General features: G+C 44.4%; 2 protein-coding genes across 2 annotated transcripts in view; one reads left to right on the top strand and one right to left on the bottom strand.

Moving 5' to 3' along the window:
• Nucleotides 1–1,954: 1,954 nt before the first annotated feature.
• Chct1 (CHD1 helical C-terminal domain containing 1) lies at nucleotides 1,955–11,609 on the top strand. Its single transcript, XM_021177974.2, has 6 exons — nucleotides 1,955–2,102; nucleotides 3,691–3,792; nucleotides 4,046–4,221; nucleotides 4,823–4,922; nucleotides 8,674–8,869; nucleotides 11,370–11,609. Exons 1-6 carry the CDS (start codon nucleotides 2,052–2,054, stop codon nucleotides 11,453–11,455), a joined length of 711 nt encoding a protein of 236 aa, XP_021033633.1. The 5' UTR covers nucleotides 1,955–2,051; the 3' UTR covers nucleotides 11,456–11,609.
• A 5,762-nt stretch (nucleotides 11,610–17,371) lies between these two features.
• Appbp2 (amyloid beta precursor protein binding protein 2) overlaps nucleotides 17,372–25,177 on the bottom strand; it is a 46,974-nt gene continuing 39,168 nt past the window's right edge. The window contains exons 12-13 of the mRNA XM_021177544.2: nucleotides 24,475–24,640; nucleotides 17,372–22,011 (exon numbers count right to left, since the gene is read on the bottom strand). Of these exons, the coding sequence (XP_021033203.1) occupies nucleotides 21,758–22,011; nucleotides 24,475–24,640 (420 nt within the window). The 3' untranslated portion in view covers nucleotides 17,372–21,757. The remainder of the gene's footprint in view (nucleotides 22,012–24,474; nucleotides 24,641–25,177) is intronic.

Here is a 25,177-nt window from a genome sequence, read left to right as displayed (position 1 = left end):
CTGTCTCCCCCACTTCTTAGTGACTCCATTTGGGTTCCTTTCATGTGTGTATACTACTTTAACAGTAGCAGGCTTTCATTTGGCCCTTCAGTGGGTCTTAGTATTGACTGTCCATCCCTGTCTTTCCTCCTCTCTCCCATCCCCCTCCCAGTTTGTCCTCCCATTCCAGTCTTTCCACTGTCTCTTCATGATACATTTTTAAATTTTGGTTTTTGAGACAGAATTGTACTGTGTGGTCCAGACTGGCCTTGAACTTACAACAGTCCGAGGTCTTCTGCCTTCCTGGACACTATTATTACAAGATCCCGCCTTGGCCAGCTTAGCCGTACAGAGGAAGCAGAACGAGGGCCATCCTCTGGGGGCTTTTGGAGCATATACTCCAACACCTTTTTTAGTGCATATTCAAAAACGGAACCGTGTGCACATGCTGCTGCTCTCAGCTCAGGAGCTTTAGGCACAGAATAGCACTGGGACATGGGGGACAGATATGTGACATAGCATTTTATTTATCCTAGTGACATTTTCAGAATGCCACTACTGTCACTTTTTTTCTCCTTAAGGCTATCCCCAGAATGGACAGAGGTAATGCATGTTCTACATTTTCAAACACATTGTTTACTGACAGACTATTTTATAGAGTGTTTGGAGGCTTTCTTTTGCCTTCCTCTTACCAACATAGTTGTCCTTAGCTGTGAAATAATCCTCGGGGAGCAGGTCTTCCAAAGGGAAGGCAGAGAAGTAGGGACTTTGATTGTCCCCATCTCCTCCCCACAATTTGCTAAACATAATAGTACAGAGAATAGTTTATTTCTGGACAGAAAAGGAACTCACCCAAAACCCCAGGGCCTCCTGGCCTGTCCAGCCTTGGAGCTGGTAAGAGCTGCCATGTCCTGACCTGTGAGGCTAGATGGACAGAGGGAAGTTCTATTGGCTGACCTAGAGGCCACCAAAGAAGAGGGAGAACATGATCAAACTGAGCGACATCCAAGAGGCCCGGGAGATGGAACACAGCATTCCAGGGGAAACACGGGCTTAAATGGATAAACTGCAGCTGCAACGGTCTTTTACACCGGGCAACTCGCTACGCTAGCTGGTGAAAGACACGAGGGGGCGGTAGTGCCCTGCTAGGGACAAAGCTTGTCCTGACCGAGCGTCTGAGCACCCACCAGCGGGAAACCATGCCTGCAGCTCAAGACACTACTGATAAGTGTTTGCTCTGTCGCCCCGGCCTCCCGCTGGCATGCTGGAGAAGCCAGAGCACTCCGAATCCAACCAAAAGCCTTACTCCTGTTTCAGTGGCCACTGACTTAAGGCAAGTGATAGGACCTCGGCTACCCAGGCTCATTATGAAACAGGGTCACTACTTGACACCTACTCCCAGGAAGGTTTTGGTGAGATTAATGAAATACATGCCGGCTGGTACTTTTGTAAATACCCTTAAAGCAACCCAAACATCACTCCGCACAATCATTTATTAACTAGATGGCTACAGGGCGCTAGCAGTGTATTTCAGTAGAGATTTATTATATTCCATTCTCTCTTTCAGCACACCTTTTAGTCCTTTATTCTGGAAAAGACTGTTACAACTCTCCCCTCCCCGCCCCCGCGCCCCCAACACACACACACTCTCTCTCAATAAGCCTCCAGAATAACTGCCGAGTGTTGTCCATCCAGGAAAATTACTTCAGAAACTTTACCGGGGTTTAAAATCAATAGCTTCTGGCCAGAGGTGTGCCATTTGGTCCTAGTCAGCTGTGAGCACTGACCACCCCCCCCAAAAAAAAGTGGGGTGGGGGGCAGCACACGTGGCCCACTGACTTACCTAGTCCAGATCCCAGCTGAAGGAGATAGTTGGCTGCCACCCTGAGGCATGAGTGAACAGGGTAGAGAGGGGCCTGAGCTCTGTGTTGGCAGTTGCCATGGTTTTGCTCCGAGTTCTGGAGCCAACCTGCCCACTACCTGGGGCACTCAGGTCACAGAAGCAGTAAGTTAGAAGTCTGTGGGGTACCTGAGACTGTGCTATCCTGGAGTCTGCCCGCCCAGCTGTTGAGATGGAAGCCTCAGATTGGCAAGGGGGTGAAGGAGACAAGCCACTAGAGAAGGTGAAGTGAGGCTGGGATGTGAGGGAACCAGGGAAGGGCTGGTTTTAGAAAGCCACGAACATGAAATTCAAGGAAGGAGACAAGAAGAGAAAATGATGGAGTATGTGAGTTGGCAAAAGCCCCAAAGAACAAGAGAACACGATTCCTTCAGACAGTTGGGCCTGCCCTGGTCCTGGGTTTGACTCCCCAGACCCACAAAGCAGGGATGAGTAAATAGGAAACATGCTTATTTTTCTGCCAAGACAGTGAGAAGTCCCATTTGATCATTAGTTATAAAGGGTTAGCCATGTCCATGTGAGCACACGTATGTGTTACGGTCTGTGTTCAGTTATGTGGCTGTGTTTATGGCGTTAGCCAAAGTCCCCACTCTCTACCGTTGGGAGGAACCTGTCCTGTACCTTCTTTACATAGCTTCCCTCAGAGTGCTGAGTGTGGCTCTGCCTCTCCTGAGCACGAACGGCAAGTAATCCAACTGTTCTGAGAGGCTTTGAAAATATGAGGTGCAAGTGAATTTAACCCCAGCACTTAGAAGGCAGAGGCAGATGGAGCTCTGTGAATTCAAGCCTAGCCTGGTCTACAGAGTGAGTTCTGGGATGGCTAGGGCTACACAGAGAACGTGGTTTCATTGTTTGAGGGAGGAAAAAAAGCAAACAAACAAAAAAACCCTAAACAACAAACAAAATCCCAAAACACAAGCAAACAAAAACAAAAAAAGAAAAGAAACTTTAAGTTTCAAACCCAGTAACACCAGTCTAATAATCCTGTAATATTTCAGACCCTTTGTCACCACTAGTTTTCAGTTCCCTTTGCTTCACTTTGTGTCACAAGTCCCCTGTTACCACCACCACCCTTTACTGGGTGCCCTTCAGATGCAGGTCATGATGCTAACATTTAGAGATGCATAGACATTGGCCTGACACCTCGGTATGTCCAAATGAAAGGAGATGTGGGCTGGGCATGGTGGCACACGCCTTTAATCCCAGCACTCGGGAGGCAGAGGCAGGCAGATCTCTGAGTTCGAGGCCAGCCTGGTCTACAGAGTGAGTTCCAGGACAGCCAGGGCTACACAGAGAAAAAAAGAAAGAAAGAAAAGAGGAGAAAAGAAAAAAGAAAAGAAAAGAAAAGAAAAGAAAAGAAAAGAAAAGAAAAGAAAAGAAAAGAAAAGAAAAGAAAAGAAAAGAGATGTGGTTGCTGCCCATCCCCCTGAGGAGTCACAGAATTCTTTCTGTGCCTGGGAGTTCTCAGTTATAACCAGAGGAAATGATAGCTAACTTCACAGTCCTTGTGGGAAAAGAAAATTAGTAAATGTTTATCAAGAGCTTTACAACGTTTCTCAGTATAGCCAAGAATTATTATGAAAGAAATAGGTAAAATATTTTAGGTTTCTCAAGGAGAGGTTTTCAAAGATGGGGTTTTTTGGGCCAGACTCACTGGCCTGGCAACGTTTTGAGAGAGGGAGAGAGAGAGAGAGCGAACGAGAGAGAGATCATAGGGAAAATAAAGAAGGCCTTGGTTGTCATTTGCCAGTATCTGCCCAGCACTGGTCCTCAGGCCCAAGCCCCTCTCTGACTGTGCCCCCTCCTTCCAGGTGGGGAGCGTTCCCTGTTTAGAGAGGAGTTCCAGCACCGTACCTGCCGGAGACGCTCTGGTCCGTCATGCCAAGGGCCTGAGCCAGGATACCTTCAAAATTGTAAGGAGCCAGCCTGAAACCTTGTCCCCCTAACCTGGGAGGAATCAGGAGGCTTCTGACCCTCCTATTCCACCACCTGATCTGTCACAGTCAGGATGGAAATGGGGTGGGGATCCACTGGAGCCTTGTGAGCACACAGCCCTTTGTGGTCCATTAAGAACTGTAGTCAGGCCAACTTGTCAGGCCCTGGGGTCTGTCCACCTGCCTCTCCTCCACACCCCTCAGCCCCTCACCTTGCCTGTGACCTCCTCAGTGTAAAGAATACCTGAGGCCTCTGAAGAAGTTCCTTCGAAAGTTGAACCTGCCCAAGGACCTTCCCCAGAAGAAAAGGATAAAGCACGCGAAGCAGAGCCTTGAGGCCCTAGGGGACCATATTAACACCTTTCTGCAGCATTACTGCCGAGCCTGGGAGATCAAGCACTGGAAAAAGTAGGCAGCTTCCTTGCCTTATCCCACCTCCATTCAAGATTATGCTATTGTCAAGATTCTCCAGGCATGAAGAGGGTTAAGATCCTGGGAGATAGCTGATGTTTAAAGAATAGGTCCCTCTAGCCATCAGGATAGCACTGATTGTACCTTAGCTGTACACACAGTAGACAAAAGCCGTTCCCAAGAACCTCCAAGTGCCTCAGTGGGTAAGGCATTTGTTACTAAGCCAGATTATCTGAGTTCTATCCCTTATACTCACATGGTAGAAGGAGAAATCCACTCCTATTGGTTGTCCTCTGACCTCCACACATGCACTGTGGCAGACATACACATAGACAGACAGACACACACACACACACACATACACACAATTTTTAAGCTTCTCCTAAGAGCCCTTTCACCTTTAGATGAAGAGCTGCTGTGTGCAGGCATTTGATACCAGCACATGGTATTTCTGTTCTGGTCTCCATCCCTATCCCCTCAACCTGAAACTGAGGAAGCACCTTGTAGCCTATTTCTGCCAGGCAGATCCTGGTCACAGGACAGTGCTTAGGAAGAACAGGTCCTAGTCAGCCTCTCTCACACTGGTTTCTCTCTGCAGAATGCTGTGGCGGTTTGTCTCCCTCTTCTCAGAGCTGGAAGCAAAGCAGCTTCGCCGGCTCTATAAGTACACCAAGACGAACCAGACGGCCAAGTTCCTGGTGAGGCCTTCCAGAAAACTCCTCTGAGGTCCAGTAGGAGTTTGATTAATGTACTTTTAGCTCATACAGTGGCTCTCAGATACCCTGCTCTTGGACATGTTTCCTTCTTGAAATCAGAAAGAACTCCAAAAGATGTGATTATATTATAGCTATTAATATTTACTAAAGATTTTAGATAAGGAAATTTTAAGCATGTATTTATTAAACTCTTTGAAAATTAAAATATCTTCTCAGGCGTGGTGGCGCACGCCTTTAGTCCCAGCACTCAGGAGGCAGAGGCAGGCGGATTTCTGAGTTCGAGGCCAGCCTGGTCTACAAAGTGAGTGCCAGGACAGCCAGAGCTATACAGAGAAACTCTGTCTCGAAAAACCAAAAAAAAAAAAAGAAAGAAAAAAAAAGAAAGAAAATTAAAATATCTATTTTATACACAGATATTCTATGAAAAAATATTTATGAAAAAGTAACTGCTTTTCAAAAAAATCAGAAAGTAATAATGTTATATTTTGAGCTTTTTCTAGCATCTGGCTCAGGGAAGGAGCTGCACTCTTAGGTCAGCTTCCATAGTCAGTCTCTTATCTACAAAAGAACAGATATTTTTCTTTGCTGTCATACCAAAATTACAACAAATAGTAGTTTCTTAATTGTGATGTGGAATTTGAACCAGATTGATAAACTTTTAAAAATTAATAGGCTTTGATTATTTGTTTTGAGAGAAGGTCTCACTTGAACCTACTCTGTATCGTATAGACTGGTGTCAGATCTGCAGTCTGCCTGCCTTAGACTTAGGGTGCTAGGATCCAGGGAGTGTGCTACTATGATCAGCTAAAAAAAAAAAAAAAAAAAAAAAAAAGGCTTTTAGCCAGGTATGCTGGTCACATCTTTAATCCTAGCACCAAGAAGCAGAAGCCAGCAGAGTTTTGTGATCTGTGAGTTTGAGGACACCCTTGTCTACATAACAAGGTCTAAAGCAACAACAACAATAATAGTAATAATAGACTTAAAACCACTTTAAAGGACAGTCAATGCAAAGCTCTTCCCCATCCATAGAGGCTGTCTTTAGGCACATTTGTCAAGACTTGTTTTTGTTTGTTTGTTTTTTGAGACAGGATTTCTCTGGGTAGCCCTGGCTGTCCTAGAACTCACTCTGTAGACCAGGCTGGCCTTGAACTCAGAGATCCACCTGCCTCTGCCTCCCAAGTGCTGAGATTAAAGGCATGCGCCACCACTGCCCAGCTATAAGTACACTGTAGCTGTCTTCAGCCACACCGGAAGAGGGCATTGGATCCCATTACAGATGGTTGTGAGCCATCATGGGGTTGCTGGGAACTGAACTCAGGACCTCTGGAAGAGCACTCAGTGCTCTCAACCGCTGAGCCCTCTCTCCAACCCTTGTCAAGACTTGTAAGACATCAATAGATTCTTAATAGAGAAGGCCGATAGTTTACATCAGGATTTAGGCTTTATGTTGTACATATTCTATAGTCTCTATTTAATTTCTAAAACTTTTAAAATTAACATATTAATTATACATTGAGTTTTTTTGTTATGATCACATTCTCTCTCCACACTGTTCTCTGACCCCAGCAGCAGTCTCCAACTGATCTTTTCCCAACTCACTCTTTCTACTCTTCTCTCTCTCTCTCTCTCTCTCTCTCTCTCTCTCTCTCTCTCTCTCTCTCGTGTGTGTGTGTGTGTGTGTGTGTGTGTGTGTGTGTGTGTAATGTAATTAGGGTTGCTTATAGCTACATGGTAAGGGGTTATTTGAAGAGCTTGGGTACCTTATCAGTGACACCGATGGGATGGAAAAGTGCCCCTCCCTCTCTAGCAGCCACTGACAGTCTATAGCCCCTCAAGGGAGGGGAGGCCTTGTGAGATCCTCCCCTGTTTTTTCTTTTAAATGGGATCTTGCTGTTGAGTCCTGGTTGACCTCAAACTTATAATGCCCCTGCCTCAGTCTCCCAAGTGGTAGGATTATAGGCATGCACCACCACACCCAGCTCATGTTACAGGATTTGATGTGTTTGGTGGATGTCCCAACCATTACAGTGTCTTCCAGAATAGGTGCCCTTTGCCAATTTTGTGTGATCCCCTTGCCCACTCTCTCCTTCCTTCCTTCCTCCGAGCTCTTGGCAAACTGCTCTACTCAGTGACTCACAGTTTTACCTTCCAGAGCCTCTCATCGCTGCAGACGTACAGTACACACCTTGGCAGAGATCTGCCAATGAACTCTTTACTGTTTCCTCAGAATCCATTGCTCAATCTTTTGCATGTTAAACAGACCTCACTTTCAGGCCTCGCTCAAAGCTTCAGTACAGATTTTGATTTGAGTCTCTGGTTCAAAATAAGAAGCCTGCCAGGCATGGAGGCAAATGCCTTCAATCCTAGCACTCCAGAGGCAGAGGCAGGCTGATTGCTGAGTTCTAGGCCAGACTAGTCTAGAGACCAGGGCAACACAACAGGACCCCTTCCCCTTCACTTAAAGAAAAGATGGGGCTATGTTGGTAAATCTGTAGTGCACACTTGCCTACTTGTGACAAGCAAGGGCTACACAGAGAACCCTGTCTGGAAAACACACACACACACACACACACACACACACACACACACACACACACACACTCAAATACCCTAAGTAACAACAGTGAAAATTGCCTTTGTGTCAAGTACTTTCTGCTCCTTCCTGTGATCTTCACAAGTAACTCTAAGTAGCAATTAGAATTATTACCCACAATTTGTAAAGGAAACATCCAAGCACAGGGAGGTGAGGTAACTGTGTCAGAGTACACAGTGGGAAGACTAAACCTCAGGCTGCCTGGTGACTGCCCTCCTGACCTGCTTTGTCGGCCCCTCCCCATCTCTGCATCTCTGCTGCTCTTGAACATGAATACTTGGATCGTTTTGTTAATCCTTTTTCTTTCCTTTCCTCTTATTTATTTTATTTTTGCAATGCTGAGACTGAACTCAGGGCCTTACACAAGTAGACAAGTCCCACTACAGGTTTACTGACATAGCCCCATCTTTTCTTTAAGAGAAGGGAGGGGGTCCTGCTGTGTTGCCATTTGCTGGGCAGTGGTGGCGCACGCTTTTAATCCCAGCATTTGGGAGGCAGGGGCAGGTGGATCTCTGAGTTCAAGGCCAGCCTGGTCTACAGAGTGAGTGCCAGGATAGCCAGGGCCACACAAAGAAAGCCTGTCTCAAACAACACACACACATACACACACAAGTTGCCATTATAGTGACTCCTGCCTTTCTTGGCTTCACTGGCCAGAAAAACTGCAAAATATAGCTTCAGGATCTCAGATTAAAATTTTTGAGTTCGTATTTTAAAAACAAAGCAAGCATAACTGTCTCATTACAAGAAGCAAACAAGACAACCACACTCTCAAGCGGTCATAAAATCAAAGGTGCTCTGTCTGTGAGGGCAGCAGAACACTTGCTTGCCACACATGAAGCCCTGGTGTCCATCCTCAGCACTGCAGGAAGCAAAGGAAGTGACGTCCCTGGGCGCAGTGGTCACTGCATTCCATGGGCTGTGCTGAGATGACTTAGCAGGAGAGACTTACCTGGACTACACAGGTGGCAGCCTGGCTCACCCACATCATCCGGCTTCCCGTGACTCTCACCTCATTTTAGGCAAAAGGAAGATCTCATCGTTCCTCAGCAGCTGGGGGTGCGGTTGGGTAAGCCTGCTACTGTAGCACTATGGCCCATCTCTGCTCTAGTGTCTCCTCAACAATGGATCCCATTTCAGGCCGCACTCTGCCCCTTGGATGCACCGGAGAGATCACTGCTTGCCAACCAGGAGGACTGTCTTCCCAGGCTCTGCAGTGCCTGGGGCTTGCATGGAAATATCAGCGGCATGAAGGAGAGGTTGTCCAAGATGCAAGCCCCTGGCCAAGAAGTTGTCATGCTGGAGGAGCCAAGGTCCTCACACTACCCCAGAGGAGGTGATGCCCACTACCTGAATAAGGGGCTGTGGAAGAGTCTGAGGGTTTCTCTGGAACAGGCTGCAGCCTCCTCTCTCAGTCTGAGCCTGACAGCTCTCTTCCCTCCTGGCCGTGAGTGACACAGTGCAAATTGGAGAGGTTAGGTATATGTCAGGGACACCGGGGGAAAGCCTTGGACAGTGGACTGAGAAGCTGGAGGTAACCAAGGGTGTCACGGGTGCTGAGTAAGTACTACATCCTCGAGCAACATTCCCAGCATCTTCAAGCATGGATTAACATAAGTAGTCACCCGTGGCGGCTTGTGCCTGTAATCCCAGCACTTTTTCGAAGCCTGAGTCAGGACAGTTACCATGAGTTTCAGATCAGCCCATACTACATAGTTACCAGGCCAACCTCGGCTACAGTGTGTGAGACCTTATTGGAGAGCAAACATGGGCTAACAAATAGGCTCAGTGGGTAAAGACCTTGTTCTTAAGCCTGATGACCTCAATTTGATATCTGGGATCCATGGGGTAGAAGGACAGAACCAATTCTTCCCACAAATTGTCCTATGATCTCCATAGTGATGGCCCATAAATAAATGTAATTTTAAGAATTTAAAACAATAAAAACAATTTTTTTGAGACAGGGTCTCATGTAGTCCAAGCTGGCCTCAAACTCTGATCAACTGCCCCCGCCTTGTAAGAATTAGGATTAAAGCCACCTTATTTATGTGGTGCTGGGTGCTGGTGATCAAATCCAAGGCTTTGTGCACTCAAGGAGTCTACCAACTGAACTATGCCTCCAGCCTACCTTTTTTTTTTTTTTTTTTTTTTTTTTTTCTTTTTCCGAGACAGGGTTTCTCTGCATAGCCCTGGCTGTCCTGGAACTCACTTTGTAGACCAGGGTGGCCTTGAACCCAGAAATCTGCCTGCCTCTGCTTCCCGAGTGCTGGGATTAAAAGCATGTGCCACCACACCCAGCTAAGCCTACTTTTAATTATTATAAACAGAACATTAAAAACATAAATAAAAATAGGAAGATATAAACATCACATTATCATCATCCACTATTGCACGATTAACACTTTATATACCTGCAGATAACTTGCTTCATGTCTGGGGCTGGGGGATACCAGTAGGAGATGAATCGTCCCAGTTACTTCCCCAACCTTATTTTTGAAGCTAAGGGACTCTCACTGAATCTGGAGCTCTGGCTGGCTAGCCTGACTAAGCTAAGCTGTTCGCCCAGTCCCAGCCTCCCCAGAATGGCATCACAGATGTGTGCCTGCTGAGGACTCAATCATAGGCTTTATTCTTGCATGGCAAATTCTTTTAGACTGAGCCACCTCCCATCTCTGAACTTGCTCTTTATTTCTTTGCTATTTATTTCTGTTTGTGTGAGTACCTGCATGAGCTTTTATGTACCATATACATCTTAGAGCTTATGGAGGTCAAAAGAGGGCATCAAATCCCCTGGAGCTGCAGTTACAAGCAGTTATAAGCCACCATGTGGATGTTGGGAACCAAACCCAGGCTGTCTGGAGAGCAGCTTGTGCTTTTAACCTCTGAAGCACATCTCCAGCCCTCTAAACTTGCTTTTTTTTTTTTTTTTTTTTTTTTAATGAATGGCATCAGCCTTTCCGGGGCAATGTGCTCTCTTTGTAGAATCAAAGAATCCATATTCAAGTTTCAGCGGCAACTGCTGCACGGGCTGCTCACACCAGGTGTCCCACCTGGTCACACCTCAGTTTGACAAACTTGCTGTCTTTTTAACCTGACCTGTTGGAGGAGTCTCTGTCTCTCTCAGTGTGTGTGTGTGTGTTTCTTGATGTTGGAGCTTGGAGATAAGGGCTGTGAACATAGCTCAGGTAGAATGCTTGTGGCATATGTGAAGACTATCGCTTCTCGGCCTTTTCGCTAAGATCAAGTGTAGCATATGTGAAGACCTGGGTTCAATCCCCAGTAACACACACACACACACACACACACACACACACACACACACACACTTGCCTGGTGAAAATGTTAGAGGTTAGAGAAGATGTAGGATGCCCTCTCCGCATGTTACACAAGGAAGGCATATAACACCGGCAGGCCCGTCATTTGTAATCCACCAGTTCAGAGTCTACGTTACAGTGACAGGTATGGTGTTTCTTTGGCACTGTGTTCATAAATTGATTAAAACTTGGCAGTGTCGTTTGCTTACAGACATGTGTTCTCAAAGCACTTGGAATTGGTGGTGAGAACTGAGAGGGGCACAGGGGAAGTCGAGCTGCAGCTCTAGCTTGTTATAAAGCTTCGGACATGCCACATGCTTGCTCTCTGCTTGGGTGAGCATCCTCATCTGTACACAGAGGGTGATATCATCTCGCCACCTCACAGGGCTCAGTGAAAGAAAGAGCAAGGGACACAGTGAGCAGGGAGACAAACTTTCCTGATTGCTCTCTCCTTGCTACGCTGCAGATGTTTCTTACAAGCTGCGGTGTCATTGGGACCCTCTCTGCCTTTTCTTCTTTCAGATTCTTTAAGGAAACTTCCTCAAAAACCAAAGCTGAAGAAAAAGAGGATTAAGGAAAGACCAGAATCTCCCAAGAGCTGCTCCTAAGAAGAGCCACAGCGGTGGAGGCCAGCTCTCCCTGGCTCCCTTGGGCACTTGCATGTATACTCTGGAGGATGAAGGGGTCGAAGAGGGTAAAGAAGGTTTACTTCATCAAAAGGATACTCAATTTCTAATTATAAATAAATGGGAAATAATAATCCTTAAGACAATGGCACTTTAATTGCCTGAACTTCATTCATCTTTCATTTGCTTAAAAACATTTGAAGCCAGACTTGGTGGTCCCTCCTTTAATCTCAGCAGAGGCAGTTGGGTTTCTGTGTGTCTTAAGTCCAGCCTGGTCTACACAAGGAGTTCCAGGCCAGCCAAAGCTATACAATAAGACCCTGTTACAAAGGAAAAAAATGTTTAGAGCCACTTCCTAAGTGGCAGGTAGCACCTTTTTTTTTTTTTTTTTTTTGCAATGTAAATAGTTGTGGTCACCTGTGTGGAGGATTATCAGAGTCCAATGGGGGAAAAGAACGAAGGATTTTTATCAATATTAGCCACAGGAAAGCATAGGACGGGATAACTGATTGAACCGGGCCAGTCAGTGACAAGTCTAGCAGCCTCTGAATCATCTAGACTCCATCTTCTCTGTAGCGTGGGGCAGGCAGTGCCAAGGGAGGAGAGGTACAATGGAATGAACCGATGCCGCTCGGGTATTGGAGAGATTTCCAGATGACTGTGAGCAGAGTATAGTGCGCGCGAGAGGCTAGAAATAGAATCCCGGAGAAGAAATACCAAAAGTCTTAGCAGAATGGTGAGTTGGGTCAGTGATCAAAGTTTGGCAGCTACTAATGCATTTAATTCCCAACGAGGAGTTCTACTTGCACACATCATTTTAAAAATATTGGTTGCCAATATTATAACTGTCATTTCCCACTAAATGAAAAGTCAAACTTCTAGCCTCTCGTACAGCTACCCACTTTTGAATTGCGTCCTATGTGGCAGGTGCTGGAGTGGAGGAGCAGTTCCATTGGTTTCTCTGATATGCTTCCTAGTTTACGGTGGCTCCTCCCAACCCTCGTGCCTTGAACAATGGACTTCACACATCTACAACTCCTGTGCAACTCTTGGGGCCGTTGTTATTTGATATCCCCAAAGTACACAGAAGCAACACAGGTATGCAACAAAAATGACAAACTTAGGTTCAAAAACACTTGGCTACATTCATTCATTCATTCATTCATTTTTAATTTGTTCATTTATTTATTGTGTGTGCCTCTGTGTCAGTGGATACTATGAGGGTCCACTGTGAAGACAGGGTGAGGACATTAGGGAATCAGTTCTTTCCTTCCACCACCAAATGGACCCAAGATGGAACCCAGATCGTCAGGCTGGAAGGCGAGCACCTTTACCTGCTAAGCCCTCTTGTCAGTCAGTCCTCTTTTGTTATACAGTGCTGGAAATCAAAACTAGGGCCTTGCACATTCCAGACAACATGAGTCACACCCTCAGCAGTCAGTTGATGGGTCTGGATGATACCCATGAGAGGCAAGAAAGGAAAAGAGGAAACTAGAGACTTAAAAAAATACACATTGCTTCCAGCTCCAGAAACCATTTACCTGGAGTCTCCAAGTAAGGAAGTGGGCTTGGTGATTTTCTCTCTAAGTGTGTGTGTGTGTGTGTGTGTGTGTGTGAATATATGGAGCATGTGGGATTCTCTGGAACTGTAGTTTCATAAGTGGTTTTGAGCCAACTGATGTGGGTGCTGGGAATACCCACATCTTCCTCTGGAAAGGCAAGAAGCACAGGTTATCGCGGATAGCCTTCTCTCTCCAGCCTCCAAGGCCCAACGATTTTGTTTGTTTTATGAGACAGAGTTTATCTGTGTATCTCTGGCTGTCCTAACTCTCTGTAGACCAGGCTGGCCTCGAACTCAGAGGGTTGTCTGCCTTTGCCTCTTCAAGGCATGCACCACTCACTTCAGCTTTCCTTTATATTTTTCCTCTCCCCCCTCTTCCCCCCCCCCCGCCCCCTCAACACAAGCGACAAGTCATGAGGACCCTGCCCAAGGCAAATGGGAACCAGGTACTTTAGGGCCAGGGTAAACGTGTGAAGCAGGAGGGTCACGTGGTGAGGGAGCAGCTCGCTCTTTTCCTTTAACCCTTGCCTGGCTGGATCACAACAATTTTGACAAAGCAGGAGGACCAGGGAGAGAGGGGCGGCCTACCGGAAACTGCGTGATGCGGAGGGGCTCCCAGCAAAATAGGGTGCTGGTCCGTGGGGCAGCACCGCCACCTACAGGAACTGTGGGGAGTACCGCTGCCTTCCAACCTGGCTGCCGCGCGCAAAACCCCGGGTAGAGGGGCTGGGGAGCTCTCCTTAAGGCAACAGCGGAAGCTGGGTTTGGTGTCCTCTTAACTCTTTTCTCACACGCAGTAGGATCTTAGAATTCTAAAACGGCAGATCTCAGGTTTCTCTGCTTAAAACTCCAACGTTCCTCAATTCATCTGAAGTCAGTGTCGCTCTGCCCTGGTGTGGTGCACACCTCTAATCTCAGCGATGGGGAGGTAAGGCAGGAGGACAGCTTGAGCGACATAATTTAGCCAGTCTCAAAATCAGCTAAACAATACAAAGAACGCCTAAGTTATCTGCTAGGTCCTGTCTGATCCACTCCCACAGCTCCTCCAACCCTTGCTTTCCCCGAGCCCGTCAGGCCTGGCGCCGTTTCAATTGTATATTACTGTGACAAAACACATGAGAGAATAAGCTTACAAAGAGTTTCCTCTTTTTAAAATTTGTTTTAAATTTGTAAATTATATTTTCACATGGCCAGAAGACAACTAACTTGCTTATCGGTATATACTAAGCAATTATAATAGTGCACAGCCCATATTAGTCACTTAGCATTCTGTTGCATTAACAAAAGAAAGAGCATACCCAAACAGCATTTTTTCAACTACTGTCTAGAGGAGAAAAGACAGCCCCAAGAATAAAGGCAATGTCTCCTGTACTGGAAGTCGGTGTAGGGATTAGGGCTGATGACCTACTGGCTGCAAATGACAGTACACAGTGACACTATGACTCCTGATCTTGGCCAGCCAGACATTTTTCATGACATGTAAACAATTGGGAGACTAATGTGTTCTTGATTGATAGGTTGATTGGTTACTTTAAGTAGTTAGCTTAGGTCTGATTCCAAGTCCAAGGTATGTGTACCTTGTGCCTTCCGTGACCAGAAGATGGCGCCAAATCCCCTAGAATAAGAACTAACTAGTTAGGGTGTGAGCAGCTATGTAGATGCTGGGAACTGAACTCAGGTCTTCTACTTAGCTGCCAAGCCACTGCTTCAGTCCTCGAATGCATTATTCCTAAAGTTAGTTGCACATTCTCAGCTAAGGTGTCTCCAACCCAATGGATGGCCTTGGAGTGGGAGTAAGGATGTCAGAGAGAAGCTAGGGAAGCTGCAGGGAAGAGGAGTCAGCTGTTGACATAGTATGTTGCTCTATGCTCTTATGATAAAACTAACCCCAAGGAGAAAACAAAAACAAAAAAGCCTTATCAGTGTCCTGGCAGCAGGCCTCAAGAGGGGACCTTCCAGAGAAGAGGTCTTCTCTGAAGGATTTTTGGGGTGTGTGTGTGGGGGGGTGAGATTTGGTTTAAGTGTTCAGACCAGCCTTTGACAGCCTAGTTCAGTTGGTCCTCTTGCTTTAGCCTCCCAAGTAGATGGAACTGCAATAGCATGACCTTGAAATCCCGAAGTGGTCAAGATTGAACCTGGGTTTCTGATCCTTCTGCCCCTACCTCCCTAGCTCTGGGCTTATAGGCATCCTATTCATGCCTAGTTTAAGCAGTGCTAGAGATGAGACCCATGGCTTCATGAATGCTAGGTGTGCACTATTACAACTCAGCTGGACTTCCAGCTCCTCCCTAAAACAAAGTGGAAAAGGCTCCCAACCAGAACTGTGATGGCTCATTGCCCAGCCCACTCTGACCCCAGCCCGCATGGCTGCTCCAGTCTCTGCATAGCAACTCTAGTGTCTACACTTGTAGTTCAGGAGAAGGGGGAGCGCTCTGTGTTTCTAATCAGATTTCTGTGTCTCACTCGGAGCCTTAGTGTGTGTGCTTTTCAATTGGTTCAACACTTGTCCATGGGTGTGTCTGTATATGTAGGTGTGTGTGTGTGTGTGTGTGTGTGTGTGTGAGTGTATTTCTAGACTGTAGCATTTGGGGCAAAGCCATCTTTTCTATGGCCAGTTTTAGACGTAGCTCTTCTATCACATTTCTGGCTTACTTGGGTCTGTTTCCTGAATTTTCTGTCCTATTTTGTGGATTAGTTCTGTATTTTGTGTTGAAATTTAATGAGAAAGAGTGAGCACAAATCCTAACAAATCGGAAGTAAGGGATTTGGAAAGAAATTGTGTTGTTGCTATAGTTGGTTTACATTTATTTGCATGTGTAGCTCTGGCCTGCTCTGAAACTATGTGGACCAAACTGGCATAGACAGCCAATCCCAGCCCAGCCCTGCTCCTGTTTCTCCAGGACTTAGAGTGCACACCTATCCCTGGTCCTCACGGCCATTCTTCCAAACGCAGCATCATGGCGGACTTAACTGCCAGGCAAGTGTTAAAGAGAAATGTTTTGTACTTTAGTGGCTGCATGCCCACACTTACAAGGGCATGCTTGGAGGTCAGAGGACGCCTTACAGGAGTTACTTCTCTTTCTATGTGAGAACTGGAGGCTGTAATCAGCCAGCAGGCTTCATGAAAAGGGTCTGTACCCACTGAGCCATCTCTGCCAGCCCTGCCTAGAGACTGAAAGCATTAAAAAAACAAAAACAAAAAACCACCTAAATGTTAAAAACGAAGTTCTAAATATACAGAAGATTTACCATACTATCCTCCTGCCTTCAATGTGTTGCATCTTGACCATTTTTACTGCAATTACGTTTCCATTTACTGTGCAGCTAATCTCCATAACTTCTTCATGGTGTAAAATGGAAACCGTTAAGCAATCATTTCCCATTTTCCCTTCCCCACAGCTTCTGTGAATGTAACACTAAAATTATATGGTCATTTTATTTGTCTTTGTTGTCATTTTGAGACAGTCTCATGTAGGCTAGACTGGCTTCCAACTTGGTATGCAGCCAAGGATCCTCATGTCTCCCGACTCTCGCTCAGCTGTTTGGCTTCTTAGTATATTGAAGTCCATGCATGTTACAATAGTCATTATATGTATGTATGTATACACACACACACACATATATGTGTATACATATATACACACATATATACATATAGATATATACATACATGTATCTATATAGATATATACATAAATCTTTTTTAAAAATATTTAATTATTTTATGTATATGAGCACACTGTCACTCTCTTCAGACACACCAGAAGAGGTCATCAGATCCTGTTACACCAGGAGGTAGTGGCGCATGCCTTTAATCCTGGTCTACAGAGTTCCAGGACAGCCAGAGCTACACAGAGAAACCCTGTCTCAAAAAACCAAACCAAACCAAACCATTTAAAATATGGCCTCATTTTCTGTAATTCTTTTGACTGGTTGTTTCATGGTATAGTTCTCTTTAAAAGACCTACTTTACATGTGGAAAAGAGGGTTAAAATCCTTACAGTTAAGGGGCAGTTGGCACTGAAACCCAGACATGTGGAGACCGGAGAATTCTGTCATCCTTTTAACTGACCTCCACCAAGTCTCTTAACCATCCACAGCTTTTTGTACTAGGAAGGCGACTGAAGAGAGATGGTCACTTTCCTCTAAAGCTGTCATTTCCAAGGGCTGCCGAGGGCACGGTTAGAGATCTGTCTCCATGAGCCTCTGCAGCACAGCTTCCTTTTCTTGACCACACTTTTGTTCTAGCTTCAAGTTTCTCTCACACAGTCTACAAACTAAAAACCAAAATTCTAACCCAAAGCAATCACAATTCAATCGGAAACATACACTACGAATGCAGGAACACTATTTATTAGGTCAATAATTCATTTAGCAATACAAGTACAGAATATATCACAATGCTGGTTACAAACATACTTAGTGTGGTTTAATAATTACAAATAACGGTGGGCACTACAAGTGAGAATGATATGAAAGGCTGTTCTGACTCAATGAGCTGTCTTCATAATTTATTAATGACCAGAAATATTACTATAGAAATTACTGTGGCACTAGTAGTGGGGATTTTCCTGTAAAGAATGTTAGTGATTCATTTGTAATTATTCCATTAAGGGTTTTTCTTTTTATTTTGAGCCTATTAAACTAAAACCCATTACTTAATAAGGTATAAAAATAGTACTGACCTGGTAATATTTAATAAAATGTAGCATTCACATAAAAGTAAAACTAAATTGAAAAGTTTTTAGTCACCATGGCAACATATTTTCCCATAAAAGGAAGATACAGAAACAAGTGATGTTATACAAATGGTACCTGCGATTCAGTGATTCAACACTTTGTGCACCACAACCAAGTTTTCTAGATATCTCTATATAGCATATATAATCTTAAATTTTACTTCTGAAAAACATGTGCACTTCAACAAACTCATTAAGGCCACTCATGCTATAGATACCTAGAACTGCACTCAACAACAGAGTTATTTAATCCTAAAGCCCTCTCCTTCAATCACCATCGGGGGAAAAGCCAGTTTTCTGCCTAAAACATTCCTGAGATTTGGGGACAAAAGAAATACTAGTGTTAAGATCTGTACACTAATCCAAATGTTCTACTTAAATCTTTTTTTTTCCAGCTAATCTGAAGTCCTCTAAAGCCAAGAGGTGAAAAGTGTTAATTTTTAAAACAAAATAAAACTCTTAAAATTCAGTAATTATAAATAATTTTTTTCCAGTAGTAACTTTGCCATCCAGAAAAAGAAGACTGGAAGCAGCAAGGCTAAAAACCCTAGGGGAAAACATATATATATATAAAGTAAAAAGATGGCGGTTAACAACACCTGTAACTCAGCAAACCATTCTTTGAATTTGCAAAATTTTGGCCAAAAGCTTGCATCGCATTTCGCCTATAAAGACAAACAAGTTCAATGGCTGCTCAGACTTCCAGGCTGGCAGCTGGTGCACCACTGCATTTCTTGAGACAGGGTCTTATCACTAGGCCATCCTGGGGCATCTCAAGTGATTCTCCCGTCTCAGCCTCCCATGGAGTTGGGATTGAACTTGTGCCAGCACGTGCAGTTCCCTGCTCACAAGACATTCCCATGGTCTAGGACAAAGGGCTCCATTCAAATCATTGATTCTCACAGGCAGCAATACCCGGGCAGGGTGCTGGTGAGTTGTTTATATAAATGAATGTACATGGATGGAGAAAGGAAGGGTTTAAATCCTCAGGGCAAAGCCTAGTTTGAGGACCATAAATATTGTGCACTGAGCTTTTACCCAGTTGGCGCTATTACACCGAACGAGTGACTCCCTGGGTGACATGCGCAGGCTCCTCATGCCCCCAGATGGAATAGCACCAGACTTTAAGAACACGAGAATCCAGGGGAGGGGGAGAGCAGAGGCCCTTGTTTAAAATCACATGCAAGCCACTGATTATTCTGAGGTAAATTTTATTCAGTTTTTCCTTTGAGAGTTTGGAGACAATCTCCCTTTGTAGCCCAGGCTGCCTGGAACTCAGTCTCTTACCTCACTCAGTCTCCTGAATACTGACATTATAGATATGTGCCACTCCCTGCTTTAATAATGTTTAAAATAAAATTACGGTGGCGTTCTCTCACTACATCACCCTTGCTGAGGGATGAATCCCACCCTTGAAAAGATCAGGGCAGTTTTTTCACTAGAATCAGAACATATAAAGTCGTATCGCTAAGAAGATGGAGTGCTAGAGTGTAGGCATTAGATCAGCCTTTAGTAACTTACAGAGAACAATAATAAGGAATAGTCAGATGGAGCAGCTGACAGAGCTGCTGCTGGCGGTGGGGGCTGGCTGCCATCTGACATTATCACCCTGTAGTCAAGGCTTCTAAGACCATGTTACTTTATCACTGAGTATGAGTTCAGTTTGAACTGAGCTAAGGAAGATGAGCATGGAAGTTATCTGACTATACAAAACACTGTATGTGCACACCACCAAAAATGAAGATTAAATACAAATAATTCATGTGGAAACTTAAGTTTTAAAACATTTATTGAAAAACAATTTACCACGACATTCCTATACCACAGGACGCTAAATATCCAATAAAAGTGTACCAGAAGCCTCTCCTGGAACTGTCTTTGGAGGGATTAACTATATAGGCTGTGGGGCTCCAGCTGAGTAACCGGATGCTACTCCTTGGTCACACAGACTATGTGGAAATAAAGGTGACTCTCACAAGACGGTAATTAAGGGGGAAGGGGAGAGCCAGCTGCATAAACTGCAAGTGTGCCAAATTGAGTTCTTTGAAGAATTTTAAAGGAAATTCAGTTAGAGGAATAAGTTTGAGTGGTTGTGTCAGGATGACAGAGAGCCTGCCTCATCTGCGGGGTGCATCTCCACCAAAGTCCCTTCTAAAGGCCACACCACACTGGCTTACCACTAAGTCCGCAAAGAGCAGTTTCAAACCAAGTTAAACATTGGGAAGTTAGCCAGGCGCGGAGGCGCACGCCTTTAATCCCAGCACTCAGGAGGCAGAAGCAGGCAAATTTCTGAGTTCGAGGCCAGCCTGGTCTACAAAGAGAGTTCCAGGACAGCCAGGGCTGTGACACAGAGAAACCCTGTCTCCAAAAAAAAAAAAAAAACAAACAAACAAACAAAAAAAAAAAACCAAAACACAAAAAAGGGGAAGTTAAAACAAAAAGTTCAGATAAATCTTAAGTAATGTTTCTGCACTCTCCATGATAGCTTTGTTTTCCCCTCACCAACATACAAACATGCTAACAGAACAGAATCTGACACATACCCATTCACTCACACCACCACGCACTGCCGGGAGCAGTGTAGCTAACAGCCAAGTCAGAGCCCCTGAAAATAGGGGAGAAACCCAGATTCTTAAGCACAGAGGTGCCAGAAGAGGGGCCACTGTGCTAAGAATTGAGGTAACAACAGAAGGTCTTTTTCTTTTGTCACAACTTAGGAACTGAGTATTAGCTCCACATTGAGTAACTGGCTAGCTTGAAAAGCTTAGAAAAATCAAAGCCCCAATCAGTGAAACATTGCAACTGAAGGACCTTCCCATTGGAGTCCGAGATTTCAGTTAAAACGACTATTTGTACAATTATTTTCAACAACAACGAATTTTCCAAGATTTCTTTTTGTGTGCATTCATCTTTTTAATCCCCACACACCATACAGTAAACCTAAAATTCTCATCTGAACATGACTGATTTCATGACTCTTAGCCAGTATGTTTTTAACTACATGGAGATTCAGGGCAAAGATGAAATGGGGGTGGCTGCAGAGATGGTTAGACATTGGTGTGCTTATGACATTGCCATCATGTACCAGGACTAAATATTTGCCACTGGCATTGCCCACATCCCACAGTTTGGTATCTCTGGTGCAAATGAGGCTCTTGCATTAGTACTCTGCATTCTACTGGGCAAGGCAACTGCAGTCACTAAAGCCACAACTGAAAGCAGCTGGTCCAAGTCACACCGTCCACGGCTGCCTGGTCCTTTTAGTCCTTCTGGTCCTGTCAGCAAACACTTTAGAGCATCTCACCATGGTACCAAACACAGAGTTACAACTGCTGGTCTATGTGGGGTTCTGAGACCGACCGACAGATCAACGTTGGTCCAGTCAGATGAACCTGACAGTCCGTCACTGAAACACAGTTCTGGAATGGCTGAATGCCCTGATCTGGAAAAGACAGCCAAGTCTAGGTCAGGGTGCCCCTCCCCTCTTACTAGTATCTATGTTACTTTTCTATACTGCATATAAAGAGTTTTCCATAAGATTTCCTTACAATACAGTATTGAATACCTCCACATGGAAGAATTAATTATATGTTAAAAAGGTTTTGAAATCATCCTTACATAATAAGAATGCAACTCCTTTAAACTCTTAAATAGTTTTATTTAGGGGTTCTTTTTTTTTTTTTCTTTCAGACTTTCTGAAAAACGAATTATTTTTTAAAAAGAAAAAAAAAAAAAAAAAAAACGGTTTCCTGTTGTTCTACTGGGGTGAGAATGTGGGACTACTTATACACGCGGCACATGCTGATATAACTCAATATATGCTTATTCTACAGGAACTGCAATACAGGACTACCCGAAATAGGGTCTTGGGTGGACTGGACCAGTGTTTCAATGCAAATGCCAGCCCTAAAAACAACATGGTTTGATTTCACAGTATGAATTCCCCGGAATCTGGGAAAGGTAATTGTTAGCTGAGGCTGTCCCTCAGCAGCTTGGTCCCTCAGCATTCTGAGCCGTCAGAAAGGACTGTACCACTTCTTCAGTGGACTGGGGGCTGCTGCTGACGTCTTCAAGGGCATCGGTCACTGAATACTGTCGATCTCGCAACCGGTTCCAGTTAGACAGAACGTTGTGATACTCGAACACTTTCTCATAATTCCCAATGGAGTTGTAAAGTTTAATGAGGCCCCGGTAATCATATTCTAGTCCACTGTAGCCTTCACCAAACAGTTTCTTCCCTGAAGCAACACAAAAAGACTTAGATCAAGTAATTACAATAGTTTTTTGTTTAGATTTCAATACAATTGGTTTGTTTGTTTGTTTGTTTGAGACAGGGTTTCTCTGTGTAGCCATTCTAGACCAGGCTGACCTGGAACTCAAAGAGATCCTCCCGCCTCTGCCTCCCAAGTGCTGGGATTAAAGGCATGAGCCATCACCACCTGGTACAGGTTCTCCTCTTTCAGTAGGCTGACTTGGTTTTAGTCCTATGGAAGGAAAGAGGTGCAGTCCCTCTATCACTGCTCTTACCTACTTTCATCCCTGCAATGTCTCTAAAGACTTCAAGGAACTGGCTTTACTAAAACGCTAAATTTCACCAGTTTAAAAAAAGGTTGTACTTATTATACATGTGTGTTTGTGTGTACTCACACACTCGAGCTACTGCACGTGTGGAGGCCTGGGGATCCCGCCTTTCAGGAGTCTCCTTCCCTCCTATCATGAGAGTTCTCAAGAAAGACTTCAAGTCATCTAGGGTGATGAGCCACCTACCAGTCCAAAAGTTCAGGTTTAGGACTAATGTTTTTAAAGATATTTTAAAATAATATGGAAGATTTGTAGAATCTTTATGTGTAGCCCTGCCTGTTTTGGAACTCACTACACAGACCTCAAACTCACATGCTATCACAGCCTCTGCCTCCCAGTGCTGGGATTAAAGGGGTGCGACATCATTTCTGACAAATTTTGTTTTGGTGTTTGGCTTTTCAAGGCAGGGTTTCACTATGTAGCCCTGGTTGTTCTGGAACTCAATCTGTAGACCACACTGGACTCCCAACTCACAGAGATCTGTCTGTCTCTGCCTCCTCAGAGGGATTAAAGTTGTATTCCACTACCACCCAGTAAATTTTGTTTTTAAAGCAATTATTTCCCCATCCCCCCCAAGTTGATACAACTTTATAGTCACGGGCAAGAAGAAGAAAGCTTAACTGAGGAACTGCTTGGACCAGGTTGGCCTGTGGTCACTGCCTATGAGAGATGTAGATTGATGACTGATCTGGGAAAGCCTGACCATAGTGGGCAATACCTTAGGCGGGCAGTATCTGGGGCTATGAAAGAAAACTAGCTGGCCATGGTGAGCCAGCAAGCAGGGTTTCTCCATGGTGAAGTTGTCTTTAGTCACGATGTTTCTGTCACAGCAGCAGAAAAACAAAAGCATAGTGGACAGCCACAATAAGCTCATTTTGTATGAAAAGGAAATATAAGAAAATACTTATGCATGTGCCTTTGTGTAAAATCATATATAGAAAAATAAGCTATAAACAAACAAGTGTTGAGAATTAGGTAGAAGAAAATTAAGGAAACTACACATCACAAGGAAAGTGTGCCTATGAATTTTTGATTTTAAGAACATTAGTATTTCCAATACTCGGATTTATCAAGTAAGTCAATGTATAATTGACTAACACACAAATATATGGACCACTTTGTAACAAAGACAGCAAAGGGGAAAGGACAGAGTATTGAAGAAATGGTTCCAGGTCAACTATATACACAGTAAAAGTCAAGTTTCTTCTAAGATGGACAAGCTAATTTTAGTCTTGCAGATCAAAACATGATTGTAAGTAAAGTGTCTAGAAGATGATATTTTAGCAGAGTACCTTCATAACTGGTAGGAAAACCAAAATTCCTCAAACAAAATTTAAAAAGTACTGGTGATAAATTAAAGACATCAAGGCATTCTATAGAAACGCAGGCATCCTCGGGCAGGGTGTGGTAGTACATCCTAGGACCCAGCATTAGGAGGAAGCAGGAGCTACAAGTCCCTGTGTCAACACCAACTAACCAAAATAAAATGAAGTGAAATGAACTGTCCTATCCAGGTGCTCTCAAGAAAACAAGCCACAGGATGAGAGACCTTGACGCACAGGTGACCAAGACTAAAATTAGCTTGTTCATCTTAGAAGAAACTTTACTTTTACTATGTATATAGTTGACCTGGAACCATATATATATATATATATATATATGCACACAATTTCCTAAATGCCAGACAATTCAAAATGGGCATGAACCACAAAACTTTCATGCAATGAAGTAATACTGTTAAATGACAACAGTTCAATGCTCTGTGTTCATTCAACATAGACTAGATGATGATGACACACAAATCCAGTAAAACACTCCTCAGTCATGGAAGCTACCATCGACTGTGATGCAGCAATACACAGAGGTGAGGATGTAAGACCTCCAGGTGGCAGGAGGCTCGGGGGCAGCAGCAGGACAGGCACCTTAAATGGTGGCTTGTGTCACAGGCTGTGCCTGTTGGCTTCAGTGCCGAGGAAGAGCCTGAGAGGAGTGGCGCAGAGAGCACTGTGCTCTGCTCTGCTATGGCTGCCTCGTGCGAGCGGCACTTACTTGTCAGCAGGATCTAGGAGCACAGACAAGTTCTCTAGACCTCGACTAAGGAAGACAGAAAGGCAACATACCGATCGCTATCGACCGCAGGTACAGTTTCTCAGCATTTTCATACTGATTCATGTCATAATTATACAGAGATGCCAGGTGTCCCACTGAAAGGGCCACTTCATAATCTTCTTGACCAAGGAGCTGCTCCTTAATCTGAATTGCTTTTATGTGCATTTCTTCAGCTTCCTGAAAAACAGGCCAAGTGGAATATTAGATTGCACTTTTTCTTAGGACAATTCTACTCAATGAAAGAGTTTGTTCTAAATATCACCACAGCTTATGCATATCATTAGGCAGTAAGATCAAAGAACACCATCTGCCTTTTCCAAAAGCTGCTGCTGCAAAACATTACTGGTTTTGGTAAACTGTGCCAAGCTGATGACAGCGATGGTCCTAAAGGCTAAGGCATTCTAAGCTAGGTGTGGGAATACATGTCTGTATTTCCAACAGCAGGCAGGCAGAGGCAGCAGGACTGACAGTTCAAAGCCAACCTAGGCTACATAGAGAAGATGCTGTCTCAAAAACAACAAAACCATCAAAATAAAAAAGAGCAGTAAAGAGTTTGCTGAAATGAACATAAAGATGGGCGTGACTGCACACACCTTCAATTCCAGCAGAGGCAGACCAGTCTAAGTTTGAGGCCAGCCTGGTCTGTATAGTGACTTCTAGGATAGTCAGAGCTATATAGTGAGACCCTGTCTGAAAAACAAACAACATAATAAT

The sequence above is a fragment of the Mus caroli genome, unplaced genomic scaffold, assembly GCF_978045245.1.
Source record: "Mus caroli unplaced genomic scaffold, Mus_caroli_1 scaffold_13, whole genome shotgun sequence".
NCBI classification, from domain to species: Eukaryota; Metazoa; Chordata; class Mammalia; order Rodentia; family Muridae; genus Mus; species Mus caroli.
Note: the sequence above shows the minus strand (reverse complement) of the source record. Positions and strands in the feature narration are given on the sequence as shown.

Excerpts from the sequence above, each read along its gene's own strand:
- Chct1 (XM_021177974.2), top strand. The coding sequence starts at position 2,052 with ATGGAAGCCTCAGATTGGCAAGGGGGTGAAGGAGACAAGCCACTAGAG. Across the intron at positions 3,793-4,045 it reads GCCAGGATACCTTCAAAATT|TGTAAAGAATACCTGAGGCC; the intron begins GTAAGGAGCCAG and ends TGACCTCCTCAG. Across the intron at positions 8,870-11,369 it reads CTCACACTACCCCAGAGGAG|ATTCTTTAAGGAAACTTCCT; the intron begins GTGATGCCCACT and ends TTCTTCTTTCAG.